Source organism: Python bivittatus, unplaced genomic scaffold (assembly GCF_059951505.1).
Source record: "Python bivittatus isolate LINGU-HERP-01145 unplaced genomic scaffold, Pbiv_v1 ctg000480_np1212, whole genome shotgun sequence".
In the NCBI taxonomy this organism is placed as follows: Eukaryota; Metazoa; Chordata; class Lepidosauria; order Squamata; family Pythonidae; genus Python; species Python bivittatus.
The window spans coordinates 3,446,995-3,473,141 of NW_028277075.1; the positions used below are offsets into that span (position 1 = coordinate 3,446,995).

General features: G+C 41.6%; 2 protein-coding genes across 4 annotated transcripts in view; one reads left to right on the forward strand and one right to left on the reverse strand.

The window, feature by feature from the left end:
- Positions 1–1,061: 1,061 nt before the first annotated feature.
- Positions 1,062–7,159, reverse strand: GPR65 (G protein-coupled receptor 65). The gene is made up of 2 exons (XM_007432896.3): positions 7,056–7,159; positions 1,062–2,729 (listed from the first exon to the last, which is right to left on the reverse strand). The coding sequence occupies exon 2, from the start codon at positions 2,580–2,582 to the stop codon at positions 1,575–1,577; it is 1,008 nt and encodes a 335-aa protein (XP_007432958.1). The 5' UTR covers positions 2,583–2,729; positions 7,056–7,159; the 3' UTR covers positions 1,062–1,574.
- Positions 7,160–19,206: 12,047 nt separating this feature from the next.
- Positions 19,207–26,147, forward strand: part of GALC (galactosylceramidase) — a 47,784-nt gene continuing 40,843 nt past the window's right edge. The window contains exons 1-4 of one of the 3 annotated variants that reach the window (XM_015888872.3): positions 19,207–19,654; positions 20,750–20,818; positions 24,046–24,109; positions 25,111–25,224. In XM_015888872.3, coding sequence (XP_015744358.1) covers positions 19,523–19,654; positions 20,750–20,818; positions 24,046–24,109; positions 25,111–25,224 — 379 coding nt within the window. In that variant the 5' untranslated portion in view covers positions 19,207–19,522. The remainder of the gene's footprint in view (positions 19,655–20,749; positions 20,819–24,045; positions 24,110–25,110; positions 25,225–26,147) is intronic. The other 2 variants (XM_007432895.4, XM_088145258.1) reach the window with 2 other exon arrangements.

Below are 26,147 nucleotides of genomic sequence, written 5' to 3' on the forward strand. Positions count from 1 at the left end.
AGGTACTTAGCTTTCTCTGGTGCTTGCTAGAATGACCATGTGACAGGCAGTCATATAGTTAGACTGAAGAGGGCCGCAGAAGAGCCTAGTACCGTTGTAAACATGCTGAGCTTTTTAAAGGGTCAAGAGAATTGGAAGTTCCCAGAAGATTTACTTTGCGAAAATTAAAACGCTCAGTAACCAGGCCTTTCTTATGGCTCCAATTCAACCTGCCATGGATTTCTCTGGGAGGAAACCACTAAATGCCAATCCCAGAAGAATTTATGTTAGGAATTCTTTTACATTCACCAAGTAGATAATCCACTTCCTTCTCCTTGTTACTGCCAATGTCCTTTGTTTGCCAAGTTGACTACTACAATGAAGACTAGTGCTCCCACTGAAATGCTTAGCAAGAGCTGGTGAACAGGCAGTAACAGGGATAAGGAAGAGGAGGGGGGGCGGGTTCAAGAAGCCCAGGGGTCAGCAGTGGGCTAGGTGGATAACCAGTGATACCAGCTCTTAATCCCAGTATAGTATGGACACCTTGATGTGTTCTTAATATGCTGATTATAGTTTCTTTGATCATCTAAATTAACTATGGTAAGAGAATGCATTGAAAAAGGAGGCTTTTTGTAATGTAAGTACCTGTTTTGGGAGACATTTCAGATCCTTCCATTAGCTGTCTGTAGATCTCACATGTGTAGATCTCAAAATGCAAGGAGCAGAGAGTAGTCCCTCTCTTCTTCAAGTCACACTGATGATATCACTGTAGAGCTAGTCTCCTTGGGTACAGCACGGTTGTCTGCAGCACAAAGCCTTTGAATGTATGTGCAAAGGCTCCTTAAAAAGCTGGAATCCAGGAACTGATCCTTCAGTGACATTACCAGCATGCCTTAGAGAGGGGAGGCATTGCTCATCGCTATTTTGCATATTGAGATCTACATGCTGGACAAGGCATTCTTTTAAAGAATATTCAAATATTGAAATGAAGAGAGTTTAACTTCAAAGCACATGGAATGCTGAAATCCAGAATGTCTGGAGGTCCCCTAGTTGGGAAAAGCTGATTATGCCTCAGAATAGTTGAAAATTGTAGTATCTTTCAATTTAATTCCATTTTTTTTTACACAATGATATAGCATGAGATATAAAACAGCCTTAATGAGAGCCAAATACTTTAGTTTTACAACACAGAATATGCAAGTCATAAGTCCATCACAAAGATATAGGCTGGTTCATACTATATGCTATGGTTTTTAAAGAAAGCCACAATGGGTGATAGAATGGGGCTTTCTTCTGATGCTTGGCAATTAATGATCCAGATTCCTTCTTCCTGAGATAAACAGAAAAAATTGCAGGAGAACTTGATAATTTAAAGATGTGCTGCTAATCCCCATAAGTAGCCCTGTGTTGATCTGCAGATGGATCTGGCTCTTGGTTAGATGTCATTAAGACTATTCTTGCATTTTATTTTGGCAGAGTGCAGCATTAAAGATATACCAAAGATAGAAACCCCGTGACACTCCAGATGTTGGTGAATTACAACTCCCAGCATGGTTCAGCAACTTTTGGAAGACTACAGGCTACCTACTCCTGGATTATATGAATTCTGAAGATTCTGAAACCTTTATGGTCTTGTTTTGTGAAGGACTGGACTTCTGTGCTTCTGTCTGGCTCATGAAAAAGCCACATTTGAATATGTTCCAGATATCTGCTCTTCCAGTTTCATTCACAAAGCAGTAAAGAATTGGGTCAGCTATACAATTTATGCTTGTCAAGGCTGTTGTAATTCTATAAGGTATAAATAGATTCTGGGCATAAAAGCAGCTTCGCTCAAAGATACTGCGCAGAAGCAGGACAACATGATATGGAGTAAAACAAACAAAAAAGGTTATGATGATGCCTAATAATAAATGCTTGATTTTCTTCTTGTCGCTGTCTTGAGTTGCTTGATTGTGCTTCACAGCTTGATAAATTTTGAGGTAGCAGAAGACCATGACAGCTAACGGGAATGCATATCCCACACAGATGCGGTAAAAATTGAACTTAGCTTGCCATGCTTGTTGAGGATATGTGTCATAACACCAAGTATGGTTGCTTGCATTTGCAACCCTCAGAGATAGAGAGCGCAAGTTATTTTCCCATAAAATCTCAGAGTTTGACATTATTTCAAAAGCCCAAACTAAAAAGGACATCAACAGGGCAAATCTTCTTGTTCGCAAACAGTGGAACCTCAAAGGATGAGCTATGGCTAAGTATCTGTCCACGGAGATGCAGGTAAGAAATCCTGAGCTGCTGTAATAATTTAGATATTGGAGAAAGGCAGATAACTTGCAAAGCTCTTCAGAAAATATCCAGTTATCCCTGTTCTGAGCATAGTAAATCCATAATGGTAGGGTCATAACGTATAATAGGTCAGCTAATGATAAACAGAAGAGATAGACACCCAGCTCATTTTTTTTCTGGATCTGACAGCAAGAAATATAAAGTGATAGTAGATTAGCAGGAATGCCGATAATAATCAGAATGCTGTAGAGAGTAGGAAACAATTTTTTATCTAGTTCGTAATTAATACTACAGTTAAGAATATCCTCAGAAATGCTCATTGTTAATACTGGTTGACTCAACTGGGAAGGAAAGGCACAGAAGGTTATATATTTTTCATTGTCTTCATGGTTGGAAGGTAGGAGAGGTGATCATAAATTCCTGTTCTTTGGATTATAACTGTTCAGTTAAAAATTCCATCACTTAGGCTGCCAGATAAAAAGAAAAGATTAAATAGGTTATTTAACTTCTTTGAGAAAGAGAAATTTCACAAAATTTCAAAGCATTTTTAAAAGTGATGAAATAATAATACCTCCTCCTCCCGCACCCACCCCCACCATCCCTGGCAGATGACTTCAAATCCATTTCTTCTTGCCCTTTTAAAAATATATTAAGTGAACAAAAGCTCAATTGGCTATTGAATTACATAAAGGATTGGCTACATAAAAAGGCAAGGAAAATCTCTGAGAGGAAAAAATAGTCTTATATATTTTCCAATACTTTGGCAGTACTCAGAACCACATATAAGAGGAATCAGAACAACAACAAAAAGCTACTTAGCTTCACTGAGCCAAATGGGAGAAGGCAGACAGGCAATATAGTCCCACAGACTGCAGGTTCCTCATCTTTGAGCTAAAGTTTCTGACAACGGAAGAACAACCTGATTGTCTTAACTATCTGCATATAAATAAATGTGCATCCCAAAATTTGGATTTCTGCGTTAAGCAATGGTTTGGACTCTGTGGCCCAAATGTTCTTTTCCAGCTCAAGGGATCCAATGATTCTACTGTACTAATTGTTGCTGCATTTCCCATACAGGAACTAAACGAGAGAGAGTTCAGAAGGGCCAGGAATGGAGAGGTGCAGGTTTTCCTTTCCTTTCCTTTCCTTTCCTTTCCTTTCCTTTCCTTTCCTTTCCTTTCCTTTCCTTTCCTTTCCTTTCCTTTCCTTTCCTTTCCTTTCCTTTCCTTTCCTTTCCTTTCCTTTCCTTTCCTTTCCATCTTGTAGATACTAGTGTGTAAGCATTTGTTACTCCAGAATTGGCATATTCTGACAGAAATGTACAAGCTGGGAAAAAATGGTCATTTCCAAATAGCTGAACATTGTGAATTTGTTGACACTTGAAAAAAATGGCTTTGCAGTGATGGCCTCAGTTAATGTCATCTGGAAGCAACCTTGAAATATTAACAGTGCTATTATCAAGAACTACTTGATTTGGCTTCTGCTGATTTTTAATCTAGTAACGTTACTGTATTTACTGGCATATAACACGCACAGGCATATAACATGCACCTTAATTTTAAGAAGTAAGTTTGAATAAAAAAACCTTAAATTTAAAATAAATGACTTTGAAGCAAAATAAAGGGAGCTCTGAACTTTTTGTTTATTAATATTTATGCCACTTATAAGGTAAATATGTAATATGAAAGAAAAAGCACCTCTTTTGTATGTTGTAGGTTGGCTGTGTGTAGTGTGTGTGTACCACTAGTGTTTGTTAGTTGTGTGTAGTGTGTGCTAATGGTAATCTGTTTATTACCATACTGGTACTTATTCCCTCCCTTCCTGCTTACCTGTCTGCAGGTGTGTGTGTGTCTCGCAGAGAGCAGAGGGGTGTATGTGTGTGTCTCACCAAGAGCAGAGAGAGAGGTAGGGGTGTGTGTGTGCGCGTCTCGCGGCTTTGAACAGGAAAGCCAGACGCTCCCGGGCAGAGGGGGGCGCCTCCCGCCACACTGAGCCTGACTTTGCCTTTGACTTTGGCTGAGGGACCGCGCAGTCTGGACAGGTGAGCGCCATGCCGCGCTGCCCCAATGAAGGGATCGGTGCTCCTTGGTTTGCTAAAATGGGGCAGGCAGGGAGCTACATGCCACCCATTCCCCGGGCCTCCCACTTTGCAAACCAGCCGCTGTCCCAAGTGCCCTGCACCTGGAGGAGGAAGAGTTAAGTGCCTGTGTGTGTGTGTGTGTGTGTCTTGCCCAGAGCACAGGTGTCTCTGTGTGTGTGTGTGTGCATGTCTCTTGCTGACAGCAGAGGAGACACGGGCTTCAAACAGGAAAGCCAGGAACTCCTGGGCAAAGCAGGGTGTCTCCCGCCACATTGAGCCTCTGACTGAGGGACCACGTAGTCTGGAGAGGTGAGTGCGGCGCAGCGGGCCGCCCCAGTAAGGGAATCAGCACTCCTCCAAAGGCTGCACCGCGCTGTTGGGAGCATGGGAGAGTCCAAAGTTCTCCAGACTCAGTGTGTCAGAGCAAACTGCAAAGAGCAGATCCATAGGGTCAGAGGCTTAGTGTGGCAGGAGGCGCCCTGCTTTGCCTGGGAGCTCCTTGCTTTCATGTTCAAAGCCCTGTCTCCTCTGCTCTCAGCGAGTCTCTCAAAATCACTGGGCGGTAGGGGAACAATAAAAACCACACAAACACACAGATGCGCACACACACATCGGTGCTTAACTCTTCCTCTTCTAGGCGTAGTGCGCTTGGGACAGCTGAGGCGCCCCCCTCTGGCGGGAGCATCTGGCTTTCCTGTTCAAAGCCCTTGTCTCCTCTGCTGTCGGTGACACACACACACACACGCTTAACTCTTCCTTCTCCAGGCCCAGCTCGCTCTGGACAGCGGCTGGTTTGCAAAGTGGGAGGCCAGGGGAATGGGTGGCGCACGCTCCCTGCCTGCCCCGTTTTAGCAAACTGAGGAGCCCTGCAGATCTGCTCTTTGTGCTTTGGTCTGACACAGTCCCCAGACTCTCCCGTGCTCCCAATGGCACGGTCGAGCCCTCAGGGGAGAGGGCCTCCCCTCAGCGCCAAATTTTCTCCCTATAGGAAGGAGGGAGGAGCAGGCGAGGCCATGGGGAGCTGGAGGAGAGGCTGCATCTTCCCTGCTCGCTGGTCCTGGGGCGATCTGAGAGGGGTCGGGCGCAGCTCTCGGCGGGTGGCCAGGGGGGCATTGCGCACTGCGCCGCGGGCTCCACACCTCCCTCTGCGGCCATCTGGAGCGACAGCACTGGGTTGCAGTGGCTGCCAAAAAAGAAATGCTCTCCTGGCTGCTGGCGCTTTGCTCTCCCAGCCCTGCTGCTTGAAGTGAGAAGCCGCAGGGCACATCAGTGTATAACACGCAGCTAGGATTTCAGCCCCAAATTTTAGGGAAAAAAGTGCGTGTTATACACCGATATATATATGGTAGTTCCACTTAATATAAGCATAGTTTAGTTTTTCTGCTTCCCTTCCACTTATAAATCATTGAATTGGAAGGGACCTAAGAGGTAATCAAGTCCAACCCCCGCCCACTGCAGGATTCAGTACACGATCTTTGATAGATGACTATCCAGTTTCTGTTTGAAAACCTCCAGTGAAAGGGTAGAAACCATTCCATATGGTAGCCTATTCCTCTGATTGACAGCTCTTACTGTGAAGAAGTTCTTCCTAATGTCTAATCTGTATCTACATCCTTGAAGTTTCATCGCATTAATTCTAGTCTTGCCCTCTGGAGCAAGTGAGAATAAGTCCAGATCCTCTACACTGTGACAGCCCTTCAGGTATTAAAAGACAGCTATCATGTCCCCTCTCAAACTTCTTTTCTGCAAGCTAAACATACTTAGGACTTTTAACTGTCCCTCATAGAATTTGGTTTCCAGTCCTTTTATCAACATGGTAGTCCTTTTCTGGACTTGCTCCAAGTTATCAATGTCCTTTTTAAACTGGGGTGTGCAGAAATGAACACAATACTCCAAGTGAGGTCTGACCAAGGCAGAGTAGAGCGGGATAAGAACTTTCCATGATCTGGATTCTATGGCCCTCTTGATGTTCTTCAAGATGTTGTTGGTCTTCTTTGCAGCTGCATTACACTGTTTGGACATGTTGAGTTTGTGATCCACTAGTACAGCTCACTTCCTGGGCCTTCATAGACACAGCCATGTGTTTTATAGCAGCATTGAAGTTGCTTGGTATCGCTTTCCTCTGGGTTCTTGGTTCCTGGTGGTGTCCAATCAGGTTAGACCCTGCTTACTTTTTTCTAGAGCATCCAAATTTTGCTTGGTGCTCCTTCCATTTCCTGCTTTTGTCAGTGGGTAACACATGAGAACTGTCATGCAGGTTTAAAACAGGTGTAACAACCTTATTTTTTAGAAGAAGAAACCAAACCAAACCAATGAAAAACTGCCTCCAAACCAGACCATCCTGGCCATGCCACATGGATCACAGCCCCACTAACTGTAGTCTGTAATCTGTGACCATGAAAAAATTACTCACCCCTGCTTTAGAGAGACTGATCAAAGACAATCTGCCTGCTTGTAAAGGCCTGGCTCAGAAAAAGGCTCAATCAGCCCCTTGCGTTAGAGCGCATTGTTTTACAGCTGGTAGCAAGACCTCTTAACAACGCAAAGCTCTGATGGTGGACTCTGAATCCTCAGTTATGTATGACTGATAGAACTTTTTAAAAGTCATAATTCCAATCAAGGCAAGAATAACAACTGATACCATAACTGGTCAGGAGGGGATAGTTTTCCTTCCTTTTTGGACCAATATTAAATTGACTACTGTATCTCTCACCTTTTTTGCAGACTGATCTTGTTTGAAATTTTCAGGAAGCCATGCTGAATGGTACAATTCAAGAAATGTACGTTGAGGTTCTGCTTCTTCTTTGTAAGTCTGAGGCTTCTGATTTAATGTAGTTCTCACAGGGAACGGAAACTCTTGTGGGCAGAAAAAAAAAGGAAGCCATCTAGGGAGGAGACTATTAGCTCCCCTATTCCCCACCCCCACCCCAACATTCTTGGTTTTTAAGTTCCATTTTTGCTCAGGAGATCTCATATTTGTGCCCACAGCAGAGGTTTTTTTTTTAAAAATGTATAGAGCTATGCTCGTCCAATATTTTTTCTCACATACTAAAAATAAAGCAACAATGCATACTGTAGGATAATACAGAGTTTTATCAAAATTAGCTTACAATTATAACCTCTTTCTCTGAATCCTCTAATCCAGAGGATCTTCTTGTGCAATAATAAAACTTGAAAGCCTTATTTGTTTGCCAAGGTAAAGAAAGTTTGTCAAATGCTCTGATGCGCAGCAGATAACATTAGTATTCCAGGATTGAAAAAAGTTCAAAAGTTGTCCCCCTGCCTTCTCTCAGTGTCCCCCATCTACTATATTATTCAAAAATCTATATTGTCACTCATAAAACTTGGTCTAGTACCAAGTTCAGCCTCACATCTTTTAACCTATTTATTTCTCAAAAGGGGCTCTTGTCTGGCACATTGATAAAGATACCTTCTCTGACTGCAATCCAACACAGGCATAGATATGCTTACTCATTATTAATGGTCCTACCCATGTGTAAATCTGTGCATTTTAAGAAAGGAGAATACTCTTATTTAACCATGATTTATGAATTGTGTGGGAACAGCTCAGTTCTGCTTCATAGAAACTAATACAATTCCACCTAACTTTTCACAGAAACCAAAACAGAAAAAGCTGCACTTTGCTTTTTTTTTTTTTTAAACAATGCAAAGCATCCAGTTTTATATCTGGGGGGAAAAAGACTTAAAAATCAGAACTGTTTATTAGAACAGTTATTAGTTATTTATTAGTCTGCCTAGAGCTATTGCCAAGTAAAGTCCACAGTGAAATGTGCTGTTGTCTGGAAGATTCCTATTTAGAGTACTCCATTCCATCCCCCCATCCTCTCAGGTTATTCAGCATTTTCTAGGCTTTTCCTGACAATTACATTAAAAAAAAAACTCCAGCTTTTTATTTTCTCAGCTCACACAAAACCAATGGAGAGGATTCAGAAAGAACATTGGTACTGATTATCTTATTTACAAGGCTTATGGGCTTCTCCAGTCACCTGGACTCTGAGTGGCATAAAACTCCCATATCCCTAATTTGGATCAAAACAAATACATATCAGGCAAAAATTAAAACCAAGTACATACAGTATAAAGAATTATGTGCAGCAGAATTCCAAAAACACCATTTTAAAAGTTGCTCATCCAGAGGGACAGTCATAACAGCCCTGTCCCTGAGGCTTGGTAAAATATGTATGTATGTATGTATGTATTTATTGAATTTATATGGAAAATGCATGATTCTGGGTGGAAAATTATTCTTAAAAGTGGAGGAAAAACAATATATGGGTAGTCCTCAACTTATGACCATTTGTTCAGCGACAGTGCTGAAAAAGGAGACTTACGACTGGTCCTCGAAGTTGTGGCTGTCCCAGAACCCCCATGATCACGTGATTGTGATCTGGGTGCTTGGCAACCCATTCACATGACCAGTTGCCAAATGCCTCACGATCACATGATCACCATTTGCAACCTTCCATGCCAGCTTCCCCAGAAAGTCAGAGGGGAAGCTGGCAGGGAAGATCACATGTTGCTGGGGTCTCCCACACCTGGACACCCTCCCCCACCCCCACTGCACTCATGCCATGCAGGCCAGTCGTGCATCCCCACGCACCCTCTCCAACCCACACCACACCCCTGTGCACCCTCCCTGAGCCACACAGCCAGTTGTGCACCCCCAGGCACCCTCCCCAACCCATGCTACACCCCAGGCACCCTTCCTGACCTATGCAGCCCCTCTTACACAACCCCTTGCACCCTCCCTGACTTGTGTGGGGCCTCATGTGCACACCCTTGCACTCTCCCCAACACATGCGGTCCCTCTCGTGCACCCCCTCCCCAACCCACGTGGCGGCTCTCGTGTACCCCCATACCCCTCCCTGACCCATGCAGTGCCTTTTGAGCACTCCCTTGCACCCTCCCTGACCCATGTGGTGCCTCTTGTGCACCTTTGCGCACCCTCCCTGACCTGCATGGCACTTCTCACACACACCCTTGCACCCTCGCGCATCCTGACCCATGCAGTTCCTCTTGTGCATCCCCATGCACCCTCCCGAACTGCACGGCACCTCTCGTGCACCTCACGCACCCTCCCCAACCTGCACAACACCTCTCACGCACCGTCCTTGATCCTCCCCCACACCCCCACCCACCCTTCTCATTTCCTCCCCCACCACTTACATGCCTGCGGGCCTGGGATCTGCAATTTCCTGCCAGCTTCCCCACTAACTTTGGTGTGGGAAGCTGGCAGGAAGTTGCCTTGCCTAACGACTGTGGGATTGACTTAATGACAGCAACTGGGACTGCAGGGATTGTCATCCCTAAGCAATGTGGCTGCGCTTTACAATCGCATCGCTTAGCGATGGTAATTCCAGTCCCAATTGCCATTGTAAGTTGAGGACTACCTATAACAAAATAGCCAAGTCATCACCACATTTCTGAAGATCAGAGAAAGGAAGCCATCCAAATATCTGAAGGAATGTCTTTATGTATCACATTAAGACAACAAAAAAGGGTTTTAATTTAGAGGTTTTTTTTAAAAATAATAACTTTATTAAAAAATGTAAAAAGAACAGTAAAAAAACTAATGAAAACTAGTATTAAAAGAAGACTATAGAAAAAAAGAAATTTCAGAAATAAGAAGTATGAAAGATTAGAAAGTGTGAGAGAAAAAAAAATCAGAAAGAAATAAAAAGAATTGACTTCTGACCCTCCTCACAACAGATATAAGTAACAATATACAGTACATCCAAATCTTACTCTAAGTTTAAAACATAACTTCCATTATTTCTGTTAACCCATATTATTTCTAATCATCAAATCCATACAACATTTCATTTTTTTTCCATATCTCGCAAAAAGTCCAAAAAAGGTTTCCAAGTATTATTAAAATTACACAGTGTCTTATCTCGAATCAAAGCCATCAATTTTGCCATCTCAGCTAACTCCATCAACTTCGCCATCCATTCTTCCACCATGGGTAATGTCTTGTCCTTCCATCTCTGTGCATATAAAAGTCTTGCTGCTGTTGTCATATATAAGAACAAAGTTCCATAAGTTTTTTTCCAGCTGTTTGTCCATCAAACCTAAAAGAAAAGTCTCTGGTTCTGATTATATGCTAATCTTTAGAATCTTCTGTATACAAATATGTACCTCATTCCAATTTTTTTTGCATTTTTACAAGTCCACCAAAGATGATAAATTAATTTAGAGTTTTGTATATGTGGAGTTAATAAAAAGTAGGAATCAGTTTCTACAAGGAATAGTGAGGAATTTGGCAATTGGAAAATTGCTTCTTGCATCTTCAAATTTATCCTGCAGAAGATTTGATTAATTATGTGCCATCAAGTTGCCATCAAGTTGTTTTCAACTCCTAGTGACCACATAGATAGATTTTCTCCATGACGATCTACCCGGGCCTTGATTCTAAACCCAGATTAAGATCTGCTTTCAAATGCCAAATTTCCCACAAAGAACGAACTTCTGTAGTTCTCAGAAGCATGCAGATTGCTTCACTTTTCACTCTGGATTGTCTAAGACTTGATGATTCATAATTCTGTGTGAACTGATTCTGTGACTTCAAAGCTGGGGGAGGGATATCCTTTGTTCTTGAGGACTGGGTATAATCATATACCAACAATCTCATACTCTGCATTCAGTTCACAACAATCATCTTGGCAATGACTTTGAACTTCTTGCCTAAAAATCTGCTCCAATTTCTTCCTTCTTTATTCTTTTTTTTTGGGAATGTCTTGCCTGATGAAGAATTCTGGAAGCTCCATAGCTTGCACATCCTTTTTGTGATCTTGATAAAAGTATCACTCATCTCTAAATTTGAATACATTTCTTTTCCTGTGGACCAACATGACTGTAAATGTGTGGTCTGAAAAAGCACTGCTTTGAAGTGGTATAACGGATGGTGATATTTGAAACAGCAAAGGAAATGGTCTCATTTTGCCAAGCCAAAACACATAATATCTATTAATTACCATAAAGGACATACAGATGGAGCATGTAAAAGAAAACCAAGTGTTGCTGGTAATGTAGATATGAAAACGGAAAGCTCAGAGCTTTAGTACAGGCTAAAGACACTTCTCAGTATGGCAAGCCAGAAAGTTTAATACATTACAGTACTGAAGGCCAGCCATATTTTTTTATCTGAATCAGAAAATTTCATAACTACTTCTGTCTGAGAGTAGAAATACTGTAAAAAAATTAACTAACTGGTAAGTTTGCTGCCTTTTATGAAATTAAGGTCATTTGCCTCACACAGCCTAATGCAGGTCCTAATTCGTGATAATTCAGAATTTCTGTAAAATATAAGCTGTGCCAGCACAGCACCACCTACAGCTTGCTGCTTGATGTTGCTTTAATGAACCAAATCCAACAAAAATAATTCTCTGTGTAGTTTGCTTTGGGTTGACTGCATGTCTCTTTCTTAATTGAGATATGAGCGTCAAGAAGCCAGAAATGGCAGTGGATTTCTCTTGCTCACATAAACTGCAAAATAAATTGTCTTCAACTGATATATGTCATAGTTGACTCCAAAGTAATATATGCAATTATCCCAATTAATTTAGAATGAGCGTGTGTCACACAATTGCAAACAATTTGCAGCCTCCTCATCCAAAACAAGTTTATTTTGGAAACAAGTATCATTTATTTTACTTGGAATAAGTAAGCAATTCTATAGACTTCATTGAGCCAATTCTATAGATTTTGACTAGGGAGTAAGTCTTACTTTACTCAATGGAGCATGCTTCCAAGGAAGAATACAAAAGATTGTTGCCCAATTAAACTAGTACTAGGCAGGGTTAAACACCCTTTGTTGCATTATAACACCCCATCACATGCTAGGCATTTCTGTTAGTGCAGACTAGTAAAATCAGTCGTACGCTAACAAGGAAGCTAGCATGGAAAAGTACCAGCAACAACCTGGGGAAAAGCCTCAAATTTCAGGAGGCAAGCCCCCGCAGCTTGTCACGTGCTCAATCGGAGCACATGATCCCTTGCGCTTCATGTATTACCATATATAGTCATGAGCTTGTATTAGGTAGTGTGACGTATATATGCTTAACCCAGCCCTCTGATGTACTCAATAAAAGAGGTTTCCAGACTTCGGTCTGGGCGCTCTCATCCCCCTCAAAGGAGAATCAGTTTGGTGTCTTCTTTCCCCTCACTCGTGAGAGGCCCGCGCTAACCGCGTGAATGCTACACCCTTAAGGCAAATTCTTTCATAATAAATGTTTGCATAAGGCAGTGCTGAAGACTTTAAAAGACCTTGGCAACAGGAGTAATCAAAAAGAGGAAACAAAGGTGACATTTCATCACATAAGCTTGCCTGGTTCATCTTTTATAACCTGCATGTTACAAAGCATAAATCATTAATCTTTCTAAATTAGAAGCAATTATCTTTCAGTCTTTGACACAAGGTCAGTGTAACTTCAGGCCAAAGACATCAAACTTATTGATCATTTTGTTTTGGATCCCCACATTATTATATACCTTTCCTTTATCTAAATTATCTAACAGTATTTATTCTGTGTACTGAAATCTATTGGCAGTTTACAATAAAAGAAACTGAGTTAAAAGCAGAGATATTAAAATCAAAATTAAAATAATGAATTATATGCCAGTTTAAAAATGTTTGTTCATAAGCCTTAAAAAAACAGAAGAGAAAAAGATGAATCTCCTCAATTAAGCAGAGAGACCTCAGCTACTATAGAGACAGATTGAATCCATATTGCAACGAGAGGAGCCTGCAGCAACTTTAGGGTATCCTCCTTAGATTATGTCAGTGATGGATGGGGTGGGGTGGATCATATAGAAGGTACCATTCGGTCAAACCATTTGGACCCATACTTGCCATAGAGAACTTTAAAAATAACTAGACAACTCTGTGACCTGTTGGGCCATCTTTTGAGAGAAAGGTAGTGCAGTCTGATGTGACCAGAATGAACATTAAATTTTGGGTTGACCATATTTTTTTTAATCCAATGCTGGATGGTACCAGTATTATGATACTCTTCATCTAAGAAGAATATATATTATAAATGCAGTATATATTATAAATAGAAAAATAATTGTAGTGGCAAATGAACTTCAATAATAAGTTAATGTTTACTTACCTAAACAGATAAACAGAATGACCATGGGCAGGCATCACCTTGATATATGCCATACTTGATGGCCACTTGTGCAAGCTGCCTTGAGTTGACTTTCAGTACTGTCTTCCACAGTCCCATTGAGTTCTTGAGGAAGGTCCTTAGTGTCCTGTTGACTTTGTATAGTGCCAGGCATTCACAGATCCATGTGTGTGGCATTGAGTCATAGGCTTTCCTGTAGTCAATCCAGGCTGTACTCAAATATATATGCTTCCTATCACCTCTATCCTATCCTATATGCTATTTCTATTACTACAGGTAGCCTTCTCTTAATGACCACAATTGGGATCAGCAATTCCATTGCTAAGTGACACGGTCATTAAGAGAGACATCACGTGACCATGACAGACTTACAACTTCACTTCCGCTGTGGTCATTAAGTGAATCACCCAGGGTCATTAAGCGAGACATCAGGTGACTATGACTTGTGATTTTACAGCCAGCCTCTCCATTGACTCTGCTTGTTAGAAGCTGGCTGTGAAGTGCACAAATGGCAATCACGTGACCATGGGACATTGCGATGGTTGTAAACAGCTGCTGATTGCAAAATGCATGAATCTTGATCATATGACCATGGGGATGCTGAGACTGTTGTAAGTGTGAGGACTGGTTGTAAAATTACTTTTTCAGTACTGTTGTAACTTCGAACGGTCACTAAACTTGGCAGTTGTTAAGTGAGGAGTACCTGTATTACTATTACTACTATACTATTACTATTACAATGTTTCCTCCATACTATACTCTATACTATTACTATTAAAATTACAAAGTTTCTTCTATATTATACTCTATAGTATTACTATTAAAATTACAATGTCTATACTATACTATACTATACTATACTATACTATACTATACTATACTATACTATACTATACTATATGTTCTTACTAATATAATTACCGATACTATTACTAATATACATCAATGTTTTCTTCTTACAAAGCCTGTTCTGTTGTTTTTCCTCTCTCTGGGATTTCTTCTATTTTCCACTCTGCCATTCTCAGTTGATTCATCAGGATGCAACACAGGATTCTAAGAAGAAGTCTGATTATCTCTTTTAAGTAAGGAGGCATTCTGCTTTCCAGACAGTAGTACTGATAATACTAACTATAACATTCCTAATAACCTGTGGCTAGAAATTACAAACCAAGAATTAAGAGAACAACTAGGTAAGGTACTACTCCCAACACCCTATCCACATCTTTGGATATCACAAATGGAAACTGATTCATTCTAATCATAATCAGTACATGACTGATTCTGCATCAGTGCTGGCATTTATGCAAGCCTGAATGCATGAGATTTTATCAGCAAAAAACCAAACCCAAACCCAAACCCAACAAAACAAAATACCCAAGAAACACCAAAACTTTCAATGATTAAACTCTAAGAGTTAAAGGTTGAAGGGAGAACAACCTGAACAGCCTAGCAAGCACTGAGCTTGCCAATGCAGTATATTGCTTCTCTGCTGCATGTATTACTACCATGTGTGCTCTCAAATGGGTTTTATGCTGTATTTTCCTGAACTGTGTCATCTTCCACCTGCTCTCTAGCCATCTGTTAGTGGCATTGCAGAAAACTATTGTATTTCGAGGAGTGTAGTCATGTTTTCTGATTTCTCCTTCATATTAAGAAACTTCTAGAAGTTTAGAGTTCATTCTGAGTCATAACAATGTTATAACTTCCTCGTTTTTCATTCTTGCTTGGTAAATAAAGAGAAGGGTGGAATTCTCACACAGTTGTAGGAGGACCTCAAGATTATTTAAGTTGGGACTGGCTTATCTGTATAGTTCCCAGGTTCTTGGTTTATGTTCCAGGGTTCTGTCAGTTTACATGATCTAGCCAAGGTCAGGTCCTGCAACCTCAGTACCATGGAAACAAGGTCATGAGGTTGTGGTACCAGGTTTAATAAGACCCTGATATTATCCTTTGAGCTGGGACCTTTGACACAGACCTAGCGCTGCATGCTGTGTGACTTGGCTGTTTTGGGGTCTCTCCACTGTTGTTCCACTGGGGCTTCCAGTGAGCTGAATGGACATTTGTTGGCATCTTGCTTGGTATGTTATGCTTTTGTGTTTCTGCTTAAATCTGTCTGCTACAGTTAACAATAAAGCTTAAAATCTCCTTACTTACTGGTGTGTTTATTGTCTCTGAATCCTCAAAGAACCAATTGTCTGGCACTTGACCATTGCCTGACACTTGGCAATATATTCTTGGCATTGCAAACAGGATTCGGTAACAATGCCCTGGTGGGGAAGGACATCTGCTGAGCAAGGTGGAAGTGGCCAGAGCCACATTCCTGGTTGGCCCAGCACAAGTGCTTGGGGGCCAGTAGCTCAAATGTTGAACCGGTTGACCCCACTGGTGTGATGGGATTCTGAACTTGCAGAATTTGGAGGCTCAACTTCCAATGCTGTACTTAAATACATGCAAATTGGGAGTGGGAGAGAAAGGGGGGCGGAAGGCAGTGGTGGGGTTTGGATGGATCTTTCTTACTGCACTCTGTAATGTGTGGGAACAGTTAGAAGCCACTCAGAGGAAGGTCAACAGCAAGCCAAAGAGATGATTGCTTTAAAGATCAGCAGGCTCTTCTGAGGGAGGCACTGGAAGGTGCCCAGGGGAGAGGAGATTTAGCAGAGGAGGAAGCTACAATCATGGCTATTCAGTATGCAAAATTCAAACATTGCAAGCAGACAAAAAGAGGGTGCACACTCAACACTTGCAAAGTTAGAGCTCTAATTTCATCCCGGGAGTGGAATCTAGAAACCTGGGATGGAGATGTATGGGATTCTGGAATTAGGCTGGACAGAAGCGGATGATAAAGAAGATGAAAATACTTGGGTGGCTGAGGCACAACCTTTGGTCACCAACAAAACCAAGGGGCTGCCCGGCAACCCATAGGCTGCTCTGGCAACACATATTGTAAGGGATTACACTCAGAGCAGAAGCTAGCTGACATGTCCAAGACTAATAGGCAGGAACTGGGAGAGAGGCTGAGCCAGCGGTTAATAAGACTGTGGGACCAAGGAGCTAGCAGCCTTTACTTAACTGGAGAGGAATTAGTTAAATTGGGGGCATTATCTAAAGACACCTTGATTAATCAATATCTGAGATTGCCTAATGGTGCTGCAGTAGGAGCTTTATTTGATTGGTGTGTGCTAGCTATACAAGCCAGATACCCTGCTTCTATGGATTGGGAAGAACAGATGCCTTCATGGCATACCACTGAAGAGGCAGTAGATCAATTGAGAGGAATGGCTATGCAGGCAGCGATTTACCAGCAGGGGATTTTCAGGATCTGATACTCAACATCTTACAGCTGGGATGAGGGCATGCTTAATGAAAGGGGCTCCAGCCTACATGTGTGGTCTTTTGCTGGCATTATTGGGTCCAGCACAGGGAGCAGTCACAGAGAGAAAATGCCCTCAAGCCCCATACTTGGATAGCCAAGGAGGGAGAAAAATTTGGGAAAAAGCAGTTCAATAATAAAGTGACATGGAAACAAACGTTTATAGGGCTGCTTGAAATAGGGGTGCCAAAAACAGACAAAGATGACATTCCAACCTCAGAGATGTAAAAATGTGGACACAGAAAGTGCCACTAATAAGAAAGGAAATTTACAGGTGAGGGGAGCTACCTCAACAGCCCCACCTGAAGAACATTATATCCCTCCTTACCTAGCAAAGGAATCGGGGGATGGGAGATGCCCCAGCCTCTGGATTAGGGGTGTGGTAAGGCTCCAGTGGTGAGGTTAATAGAGACAGCTATCCCTGGAGACCAATGCTCTCATTTTATTTATTTATTGTCTCTGGATCCTCAAAGAACCAATTGTCTGGCACTTGGCCATTGCCTGACACTTGGCAATACACCATCTAACTTACTTTTTCAGCTCCCAGAGTTTGTACATCAAGGAATCATTTGTGAATGATTATTCACATGACAGAAATTAGAAGTGATTGTGTGAACTGCCCTAGCGATTTCCGTACTCCAGGGCATCAACAGATTACTAGTGAGGTTAACCACAAACCTATCCAAGTCCTCTTGAAATCCAATTTGATCTACAGACATTTTAGGAAAACTGTTCTAATAAATCCACTGCTCTTACAGAAATGAGATGTAGCCACTAATCCAACCATAATCAGAATCAGGCCCATTCATGACAATCACAAGGACTGAAGCATCCCCATGCATCAGACAGGATGAAATGTTAAACTTGTGTGACTTGTATTGTGTCTTGCTCAGGATAAGCCTAAAGTTGTCATTGCTGCTATGATCTCCTGACCTGCTCCAGACAAACCAACTCAAAGTGACCTAGCACTATAAAGCTGAAGGACATGATAATGACATCTAAGTATATAACCTAATTTGAGTAAAGTAAATAGTAAAATAGAGCCAAAATAGGTCTGTCAAATTTAGAAAGGTAATATTTAGAGCTTGGGGTTAAGGAAAGTTTGGGGATAGAACTGACAGAACCAAACCATCAGCAGGAATTGCTCAAAGCAGAGCCCACAGTAAGCATCTAAAGAGCATAACATGAAATAAAAAGTACATCCTCACAAGGTTCCTGACCCTAAGCACAACATTCAAGCCACCACACATCATCCTAAAAGAATCCAGACTGGCTGCTCTCACAAACACATTGAAAGAAAAAATGAATGCATAATAGCAATGCCCATTAAAAGCACTTTATTAAAGCACTATACATTTAAAATAGATTTTAATGAATATCTTTATTAGGCTCCTATGAGAAATGTGCAAAACGGTGCTTACAGATTTATTATCATGTAATACTGCAAACTCGGTATTTCAAAATCTTCTTTCCCAAGACAGAATCCTTTCAGGGATGTGCTCAATGTGACCAGATTTCTGAAGTTATTGTATGACACTGACAGTATATATTTAGTTGATGAATGTATCTGATGACTGTACACATCTGCATTTTTTAAAAAAATATGCCTTAGGTGGATAAACTGGTCTGAAGTTCCTTTACCTCAAATTATCCAAAGCCATCTGCTTCTCAAAAATAATTCTCTGCAATGGCAAAAGATTGAACAGATGGAATGGACATTAAAATAATACACTTTTGTGGACTTGTTCTGGTACAAACGTGGGGAAAAAAATAAGTTAAGGGTCTCAGGACTCTGTCTGCCCATCAGCAGCATAACCCTCCCCAAACAGCATGGAATAGGACTACATTTGGTGTGGCAAGAGAAGCCAACAAAAGAAGGATCAAACTTGAGGATGGGCAGGATCAGTGAAAAACTGTCCCTTCCACCACCCCCCGAAAAACCCCACAGCGCGACAGCTCCGAATTCTCCAGAACCCTCCGTTCTAAGCCCCCTCCCGCCTCTTTCCTGGTCACCTGACCAGGCACAACGGCCCAAAGTGTCAATAGAGGGAAAAGCAAAGACGCACACAAATCGACCCGCCCCGGGTACTTCACACACAAGAAAATACAGAAGACTCCTGTGGCTAGAGGGGCTGCAACCAATTCCAGAAGCCACGCTCTGCAGGCTTTCCCTACCTTATTCCCCTGCAGTATCTTTAATAGTCTATCCCCTATAGAGTTCTGAGGCTACCGTACAAGTAAGCTGATTCTAATTTCCTGTTAAAATCACCGCAAGACACTTTAATCTTTGAACTCCTCAGGGGCATTATAGTGCCTCTGGTCTGCAATGGTCAAAATCGCAAGGATTTCGTGCACGAGCCCACTTCGCGCATACCGTAACCCGGGCTCGACAGTCCCCGCCACGTGACCTCGAGCGGAGTGACTCGGCGGTTACATCATCGCTGGCGCGGGCGGGCGCGTGACTGTGAGGGGTCCGGCCCATAGCTGCGACGCCACTCAAGGACCTCGCTCCCTTTTCTTTCCGCGCTGCCAGTTGCCCGCCTGGTCAGGTGATCGCGTGTCACCTCTCGCGGATTTGCTCTGGGAGCGGGGCCGCGGTCTGGTCTCTGGCCCTGGTCCTGGTCTTCCCTCGCGCGGCAGTTCGTTCGACCGGCTAGAATGCGGCTTTGGTCTTTGGTCTGGCTGCTGGGCTGCAGAGCGGCTGCTTGGCGGAGCGGCAATTACTGGCTGGACGATGCCGTCGGACTGGGGCCGCAATTTGATGGCATCGGAGCCATTAGCGGCGGCGGGGTGGGTGAACTGAGCGGCCGCGCGGGCTGGGAGCGGGTCAGACCGCCTGTGCTCGACTGGGGGCGGCGCTTTTGCACGGAGCTGCGGAGGCTTTTCAGCGGGACGGAGACCCGACAGTGCCCAGAGAGAACCTGCGAATGGTCCGGAGTCCAGGCCGCTTCCTTGTCGGAACACCGCTGATCACCCTAGTCCTGCGTCCTCTGTCGGCCCCGGGGGTGAAGTAACAACCAGGCTCAGATCCCCTAACGCCAAGCGGAGAACCCGTTTGTCAATCAGAGGCATTTCCTGTAAAAAGGATCTGAGCTGTCAGCTTGCAAGCTGAGAGCTCAGATCCGTTTGACAGGAAATGTCTCTGAGGGGATCTGAGCCTGGTTACTTCATTTGGTCCGTGTATTATATGTGTATATTAATTGAATTTATTGTTCATGTATTAGATGCATATAATACATACATGATAATAAATAGCTTCAGGGGCTAGTTGCTGTAACCAGTATCACATTTTTGTATTTTATTTTTCCTGTGAGGGTGCTTGCATCATGAACAGGGTTTCCCCATAGTGACAGAACTTATAATATCTAACAGACAGATTTTATTGTGCCAGAAGTGTCCCAGGTTGAGTAGCCATTTCATCAGGTAGGGGCTAAAGAAACAGACCAACTTGGCAAGTGTGTTGCATGATGTACTTAGGATATATTCCTATATATTCCTATATTCCTTCCCTATATAGGAAATTTGTTACTGCCTTCTTTAGGGATTTTTTTTTCTTCTGAATTCCTTGTCTAATTTACAGATCTGGGATTTTCTGTTGACCTCCAATTCAAGTTTGATCCTACTTAATGTTTTGAGATCATCAGCCAAGGTTGGCTAGGTGCAGCTCTCTGCTAAATTGAGGATTTGCAGAGGAAACGAGGAATTAAAATAAGGCTGGGAGAAGTGTTATGAAAATAACAGGGATAATGAAAGAACCGTTGAAAAATGGTGTTGAAAGATAAATGGGGTTAATATAATTATTGGACCATAAAGATACTTCTGAACAGTAGTATCAATGTGTATAAGTATTAATTCCAAATATTTTTCTTCCTATTTTTTTGCTAGGCTACCTCACGGCTTTTGGTGGATTACCCAGAACCTTATCGGTCTCAGATTTTAGATTATCTTTTTATGGTAATTATTGCTTTACTGTTATTGTGGTTTTTTTTCCCCTGCCTCTGCAAAAACCTAGAAGGATAAATTATTGTCACATCTAGATTGACTTTAAGGTAGAACTTTAATTTTTTCCTTAAAAGTATTAACAATAAATTTATGTGATACAAATGAGAGTGGCAGAAACATGAAAAGAAGTGTTCAGGTCCCTCCCTGTGCATTCAGTATTTTGCCATGGTATTCACTTCTCTTGTTGACTGATATATGAGATGTTGCAGCTGCCTTTCTGCTGTGTACTCACAATGTTACTGTGGCCTTTTGGATTAGCGCAAAGCTGTGTGTTGTAACTATGGCACCCTTAACCACTTAGACTACTAGAGCCTTCAGAGACCCAAGAATGAATGAGAATGGTGAGAATTTGTTAAGTATCTGCTTAGAAAAAGATCTGTTTGGAATACTTAGCTTAAGTATACAGATGTACAGGTGTAAAAGGACTGAATATAAATCTAAAAGCATGACTGTGATGAAAGTTTGAGAGAATTAGTGAAGGACCCAAGACTCATGAGAGGTTCTGAATATGGGACAGATCACTTTTTGCTATATCAAGAAGGGATCATGAGAAAAAGTAGACACTGAAGGAAATGAAGGTAAAAGAAATTAGAGTGAAAATTGAATGACTGCAAGAAGAGAAAATACAAATCCCATATCAAAAAGGTATTAGAAGTTAAATTAATCTCCCAATAAAAAACAAATGGAAACTGGACATAAAGAAAGAGGATGTGGAAGCTGTTTGGAACAAAGTGAAATGAATTACTGATGGAAAGTATGAAGATGCTTGGTAGAATGGTAAAATGAAAGAGGATGTGGATTTTCCTTCCCCTTCTCTTTCCCTTTAATTTCTTTCACTTACAAATTTACTCCTTTTCTGTGCTTCACATAATGCTACTTATCTTGAATGAAAATGGTATGTTGGGTATATAATCTGGCTGAGCAATGAGAATTATTTTTGAAGGCACTGAGAGGAAAAATATTAATGACTGGAGAAGGCAGAACTGTTTTCCTTCCAAGAAGTTTTATAAAATATTTTCAGAATCCCTTTCATAATTCTGGTGTTGCTTGGCAACTAGCTCCCAAATGATATAAAACTGGTTGTCTGAGGGATACATTTGGTGTATGGCCAGTAGTGTCTATTACACCAAAATGATCATGTGAGTAACAATCTCAAAAGTGATGCAAATTTATATTTTTGACATTAAATGATGCAAGTATGTAATTCACATCAGTTTCTCCACTTGTCCCCCTGGTGAATGCTTATGTGTATTAGCTGACACAGTCTCAGAAACCATCTTAATCTTACAGCTTTTTTCCTTGAAGTTCCTTTAAGGCTAGTGTTTTTTTTTTCTCCAGTATTGTTGGATGATATCCAGGTAGTCCTTGCTTATTGACCACCCATTCAGCGACTGTTTGAAGTTGCAACCGTGCTGAATGAGTGATACTTATGACCGGTTCTCGAAGATCTGGCCGTCGTACCACCCCTGTGATCATGTGATTGTGATCTGGGCACTTGGCAACTGGCTCACACTTACGACAGTTGCAGCGCCCCCCGGTCATGTGATCACCATTTGCGACCTTCCCTGCTGGCTTTCCGCAAGCAGTCAATGGGGAAGCCAGCAGGGAAGATCACAAGTTGCTCAGGGAAGTTTCCCCCACCTGACAGCAGCCACCCCCAGGCCCAAAATCGCTCATGTGTGCTGCTGCAGCCACCCATGCACCCTCCCTGACCCAGCTTGCTTGCAAGCTGCCTGGGACTTGCAGCTTCCAGCCGGCTTTCCCACTGACTTTGATTGTTGGAAGCCAGCAGGAAATTGCGAGGATCATAAATTGCGATTGCATAAATCGCTTTATGACCCGTGATTCTTGCTTAATGACAGCAATGGGGACTGCTAGGATTGCTGTTGCTAAGTGATGTGGTCATGTGATGTCACGCTTTATGACCGCATCACTTAGTGATGGAAATTCTGGTCCCAGTTACTGTTGTTAAGGAGGACTACATGTAGAAAATTCAAACTTAGTGTGTTGAGCATTCTGCAATAGTCCAGGAAGGAAATGTGAATAGAAGCAGAGGTTGGATTTGTGTTGTACTAAGCCATAGTGTGTTGGCATACCATATCTGGGCTACAAAAATTCAGACAATTATGTAGAGGGCAGCAAAATTATGAATGCTAACTCTTTGCTGCCATGTAGTAGCCTTCTGAAGTTTTCCAGCTCAAATATGGATGACTAATAGTGTACTGAAAGCATGGTTTAGGTCTTAGCATTTCATGTGAATTCATCCACCATTTATTTTATTTTATATTTCAAATTTAGATACTGCCCATCTCACAAAAAAGTGACTCTGGGTGGTTCACAATAAAACAACAGTAAATATTAATTAAAATACAATAAAAACAACATAAAAATACAATAAAAATAGAATAAAACCAAACACATACACAAATAATAATATCTTCCAAGATGTTGATGATGTTAACATATGGGACACAAGATGTTAACATATGTTAACAAGATGTTAATATATGGAAGCATCTTCAAGGTGCTAGACACCCCCAAGGTTGGTTGCCCCTTTTTTCACCCCATGCCAGTTGGCAGAGCCAGGTCTTGACTGCTTTCCGGAAGCACAAGAGAGTTGGGGCCTGCCTCACCTCTGGGGGGAGAATATTTGATAGGGTGGGCGCCACAGCAGAGAAGGCTCTCTTTCTGGACCCCGCCAGTCAACATTCTTTCATCAATGGGGTCCGCAGCATACCCTCCCTGCCTGACCGGGTGGGGCGGGTGGATATAATGGGGGTGAGACGGTCCCTCAGGTAACCCGGTCCCATGCCATGATGCGTGAATCCTACTTAGTGAGTTCATTTGCCTGGCTGAGTCATCTATAATGAATAGAATGTTTTGCAAAATATTCTCTAAAGAGAAAAGTTCTCTAAAGTTTCTTAGATGATGTTAACGGCCCTGATGAAAAGCAAGAAAGCAAGCAAGCTAATGTAGAATGCGGGCAGGCTGCCAAGCACCCAATTTTGTATAAAATATGGAGAAGGAGGAAATAATGTAATTATTCTTTTTAAAATCATGAGGGAACAGTGTTTATGTTAATTAGGTGAAAACGCATTAAAATGGGTGTGATAGTAGTGGAATGTTGTTTACCAAATAGAAATATTAACACTCTTTTTCTCTCATTCTCTTGTTTTAAGCCAAATTTTGGTGCCTCTTTACATATCCTCAAAGTAGAAATCGGTGGTGATGCCCAGTCTACAGGTATTTGAACTTGGGTTTTGCAGGAAAGGTTTGTAGCATTAGTGAATGGGATAAAGTGGAGTAATTGTGTTGATATTTGCTATTCTGCAAATGAATGGTTTCTTCATAACCCCTTCTTGCACTCCTTTCTTGCATATATTCTCGAAGGCATGCATGGGAAATCTTGTAGTACCCCAACGTGCACTTGGTTAATGTTGGATGCAGCTCTTGTAATGATAGGCCCTTAATTCAAACATGCTTACTTCAGATTTGAATGACATACCATGCTTTTTCCCTACTTCCTTCCATGCAAGGTTGTATTAACTTCACTAATTGAACAAAATAGGGCCAATTTCTCTCTAAAAAATCTCAGCAAGTAATCTGATGCTGACTATTGGAATTCTGAGGTTCCTCCTTATAACAGGTTTATTCCAGTGGCTTAGGCACGTGGAAAGTGGAAAAATATGCTTAGCCTGTGGTAAAGCAAACCTATATTATGCAGGCTTAGTATTGCCAATGATAGATATTTGAAGGACAACTTGAGGATCTGCATGGTTGCCAGTCAGAGTGTATTGCTGCCCATAAGTTCTACAATAAGCTCTGCCTGTGTGACTGCTGATAGAAGAAAACTCTAAAGTCTGAAAGTAAATTTCAGTCCAGTCTGAAATTTGTATCATGCTTTTAGCTGTTTCATTTTTAAAGTTCCATTTTGAAACCTATCTCTAAAAAATAGGAGTGACCCGTTCCTGATACAAAACACTTTTCCACTGAGCAAGTGCTTTGTAATCTATTATTACTAGTTAGTCATACAATTATGTTTTTAAAATGAACATTCTGAATATGAATGATATAGAGAATTATCTGTATTAATGCTTCTGCCCTTGACATTAGCTAGTGGGCTATTCAGATTCATTGCACAGGTGTGGTTTTCATACGCTGTTGGAAAATATGCTGGAGTAAAAATAGGTGACAGGTCTTGCATTTAAGGAAATGCAAAGATAATTTTTATTTTCCTTTCCTAGATGGCACTGAACCCTCCCACATGCACTATGAAAATGATGAAAACTATTTCCGTGGCTATGAGTGGTGGCTGATGAAAGAAGCTAAAAAGAGAAACCCTTCTATTAAATTGATTGGTAAGAACTGCAGATCTTTGAGGTGTGATGCTTTTGTATCTTGACAATATAATTTGAAAACAGCTCTGTGATTCATTTTTAACTTTGATCTCTTCTAATGCCATGTGCAATATCCAGCTCATGTTATAAATAATTTTACTTTGTACTCACCTGGATTTCAGACTAAACCAAGTTCTTAGTTGTTGTCTCTGCACCCTGGCTGGCAGTGCATAGGAACAGGAACAGGTTAAAAAAGGGCTGGAGCTTTCATCACATGGCTGCGGCAATTATTTTACCTTTTTGGATCTCCCTCCTTCCATTTCCTGTTCCTTGCTAGGAAATAAACCCTGTATGTTGTTTTCTCCCTTATCTAATCGGGGAACATAGGCACATTATTTGGAAAGGAGACAGTAGCTGTGGGCATTGCTCTGGACTCTTGGCCATTAAGGCCATTAACCTGGTTCAAAATAATGTGTCAATATGGTGGTAGTATCCTGTACCACATTCTGAAATAAAAGGGTTCTCTAGAAGACTAACTTTGCTACTCCTCTGAAAGCCATACTATAGTGTAAATATCCACGCTGCAATAGATTCACCTCGGTTTTACAGCAATATGTGCATGCATTTGTTACTGAATAAAACAGAACTGATTCATTTCTTACTGGCTGACTTCTTTGAGAGTGGCATCCTTTGTGAGTCACTTTGGATGGAGAATCTAGAAGATATTCCAGCTCCTGTTGTCAAATCATTTATCAGATGCTTATTTTTTTTTTTTTATGCTGCACCTCAGTTAGAAATAAATCAGTCTCTGCCTACAAGCTTTCTTTAAAAGACAAAAATCTTTGTTAAGTGAGCATTTACTCTAACTCTAATTATAGAGAAAGAGGCAGCAGCTTGTTGAAGTTTAGGTCTTGGTGAGTTGATAACAGGGCAAGGGTGTTATC

Coding starts and splice junctions, on each gene's coding strand:
- GPR65 (XM_007432896.3), bottom strand. CDS start 2,582: ATGAGCATTTCTGAGGATATTCTTAACTGTAGTATTAATTACGAACTA.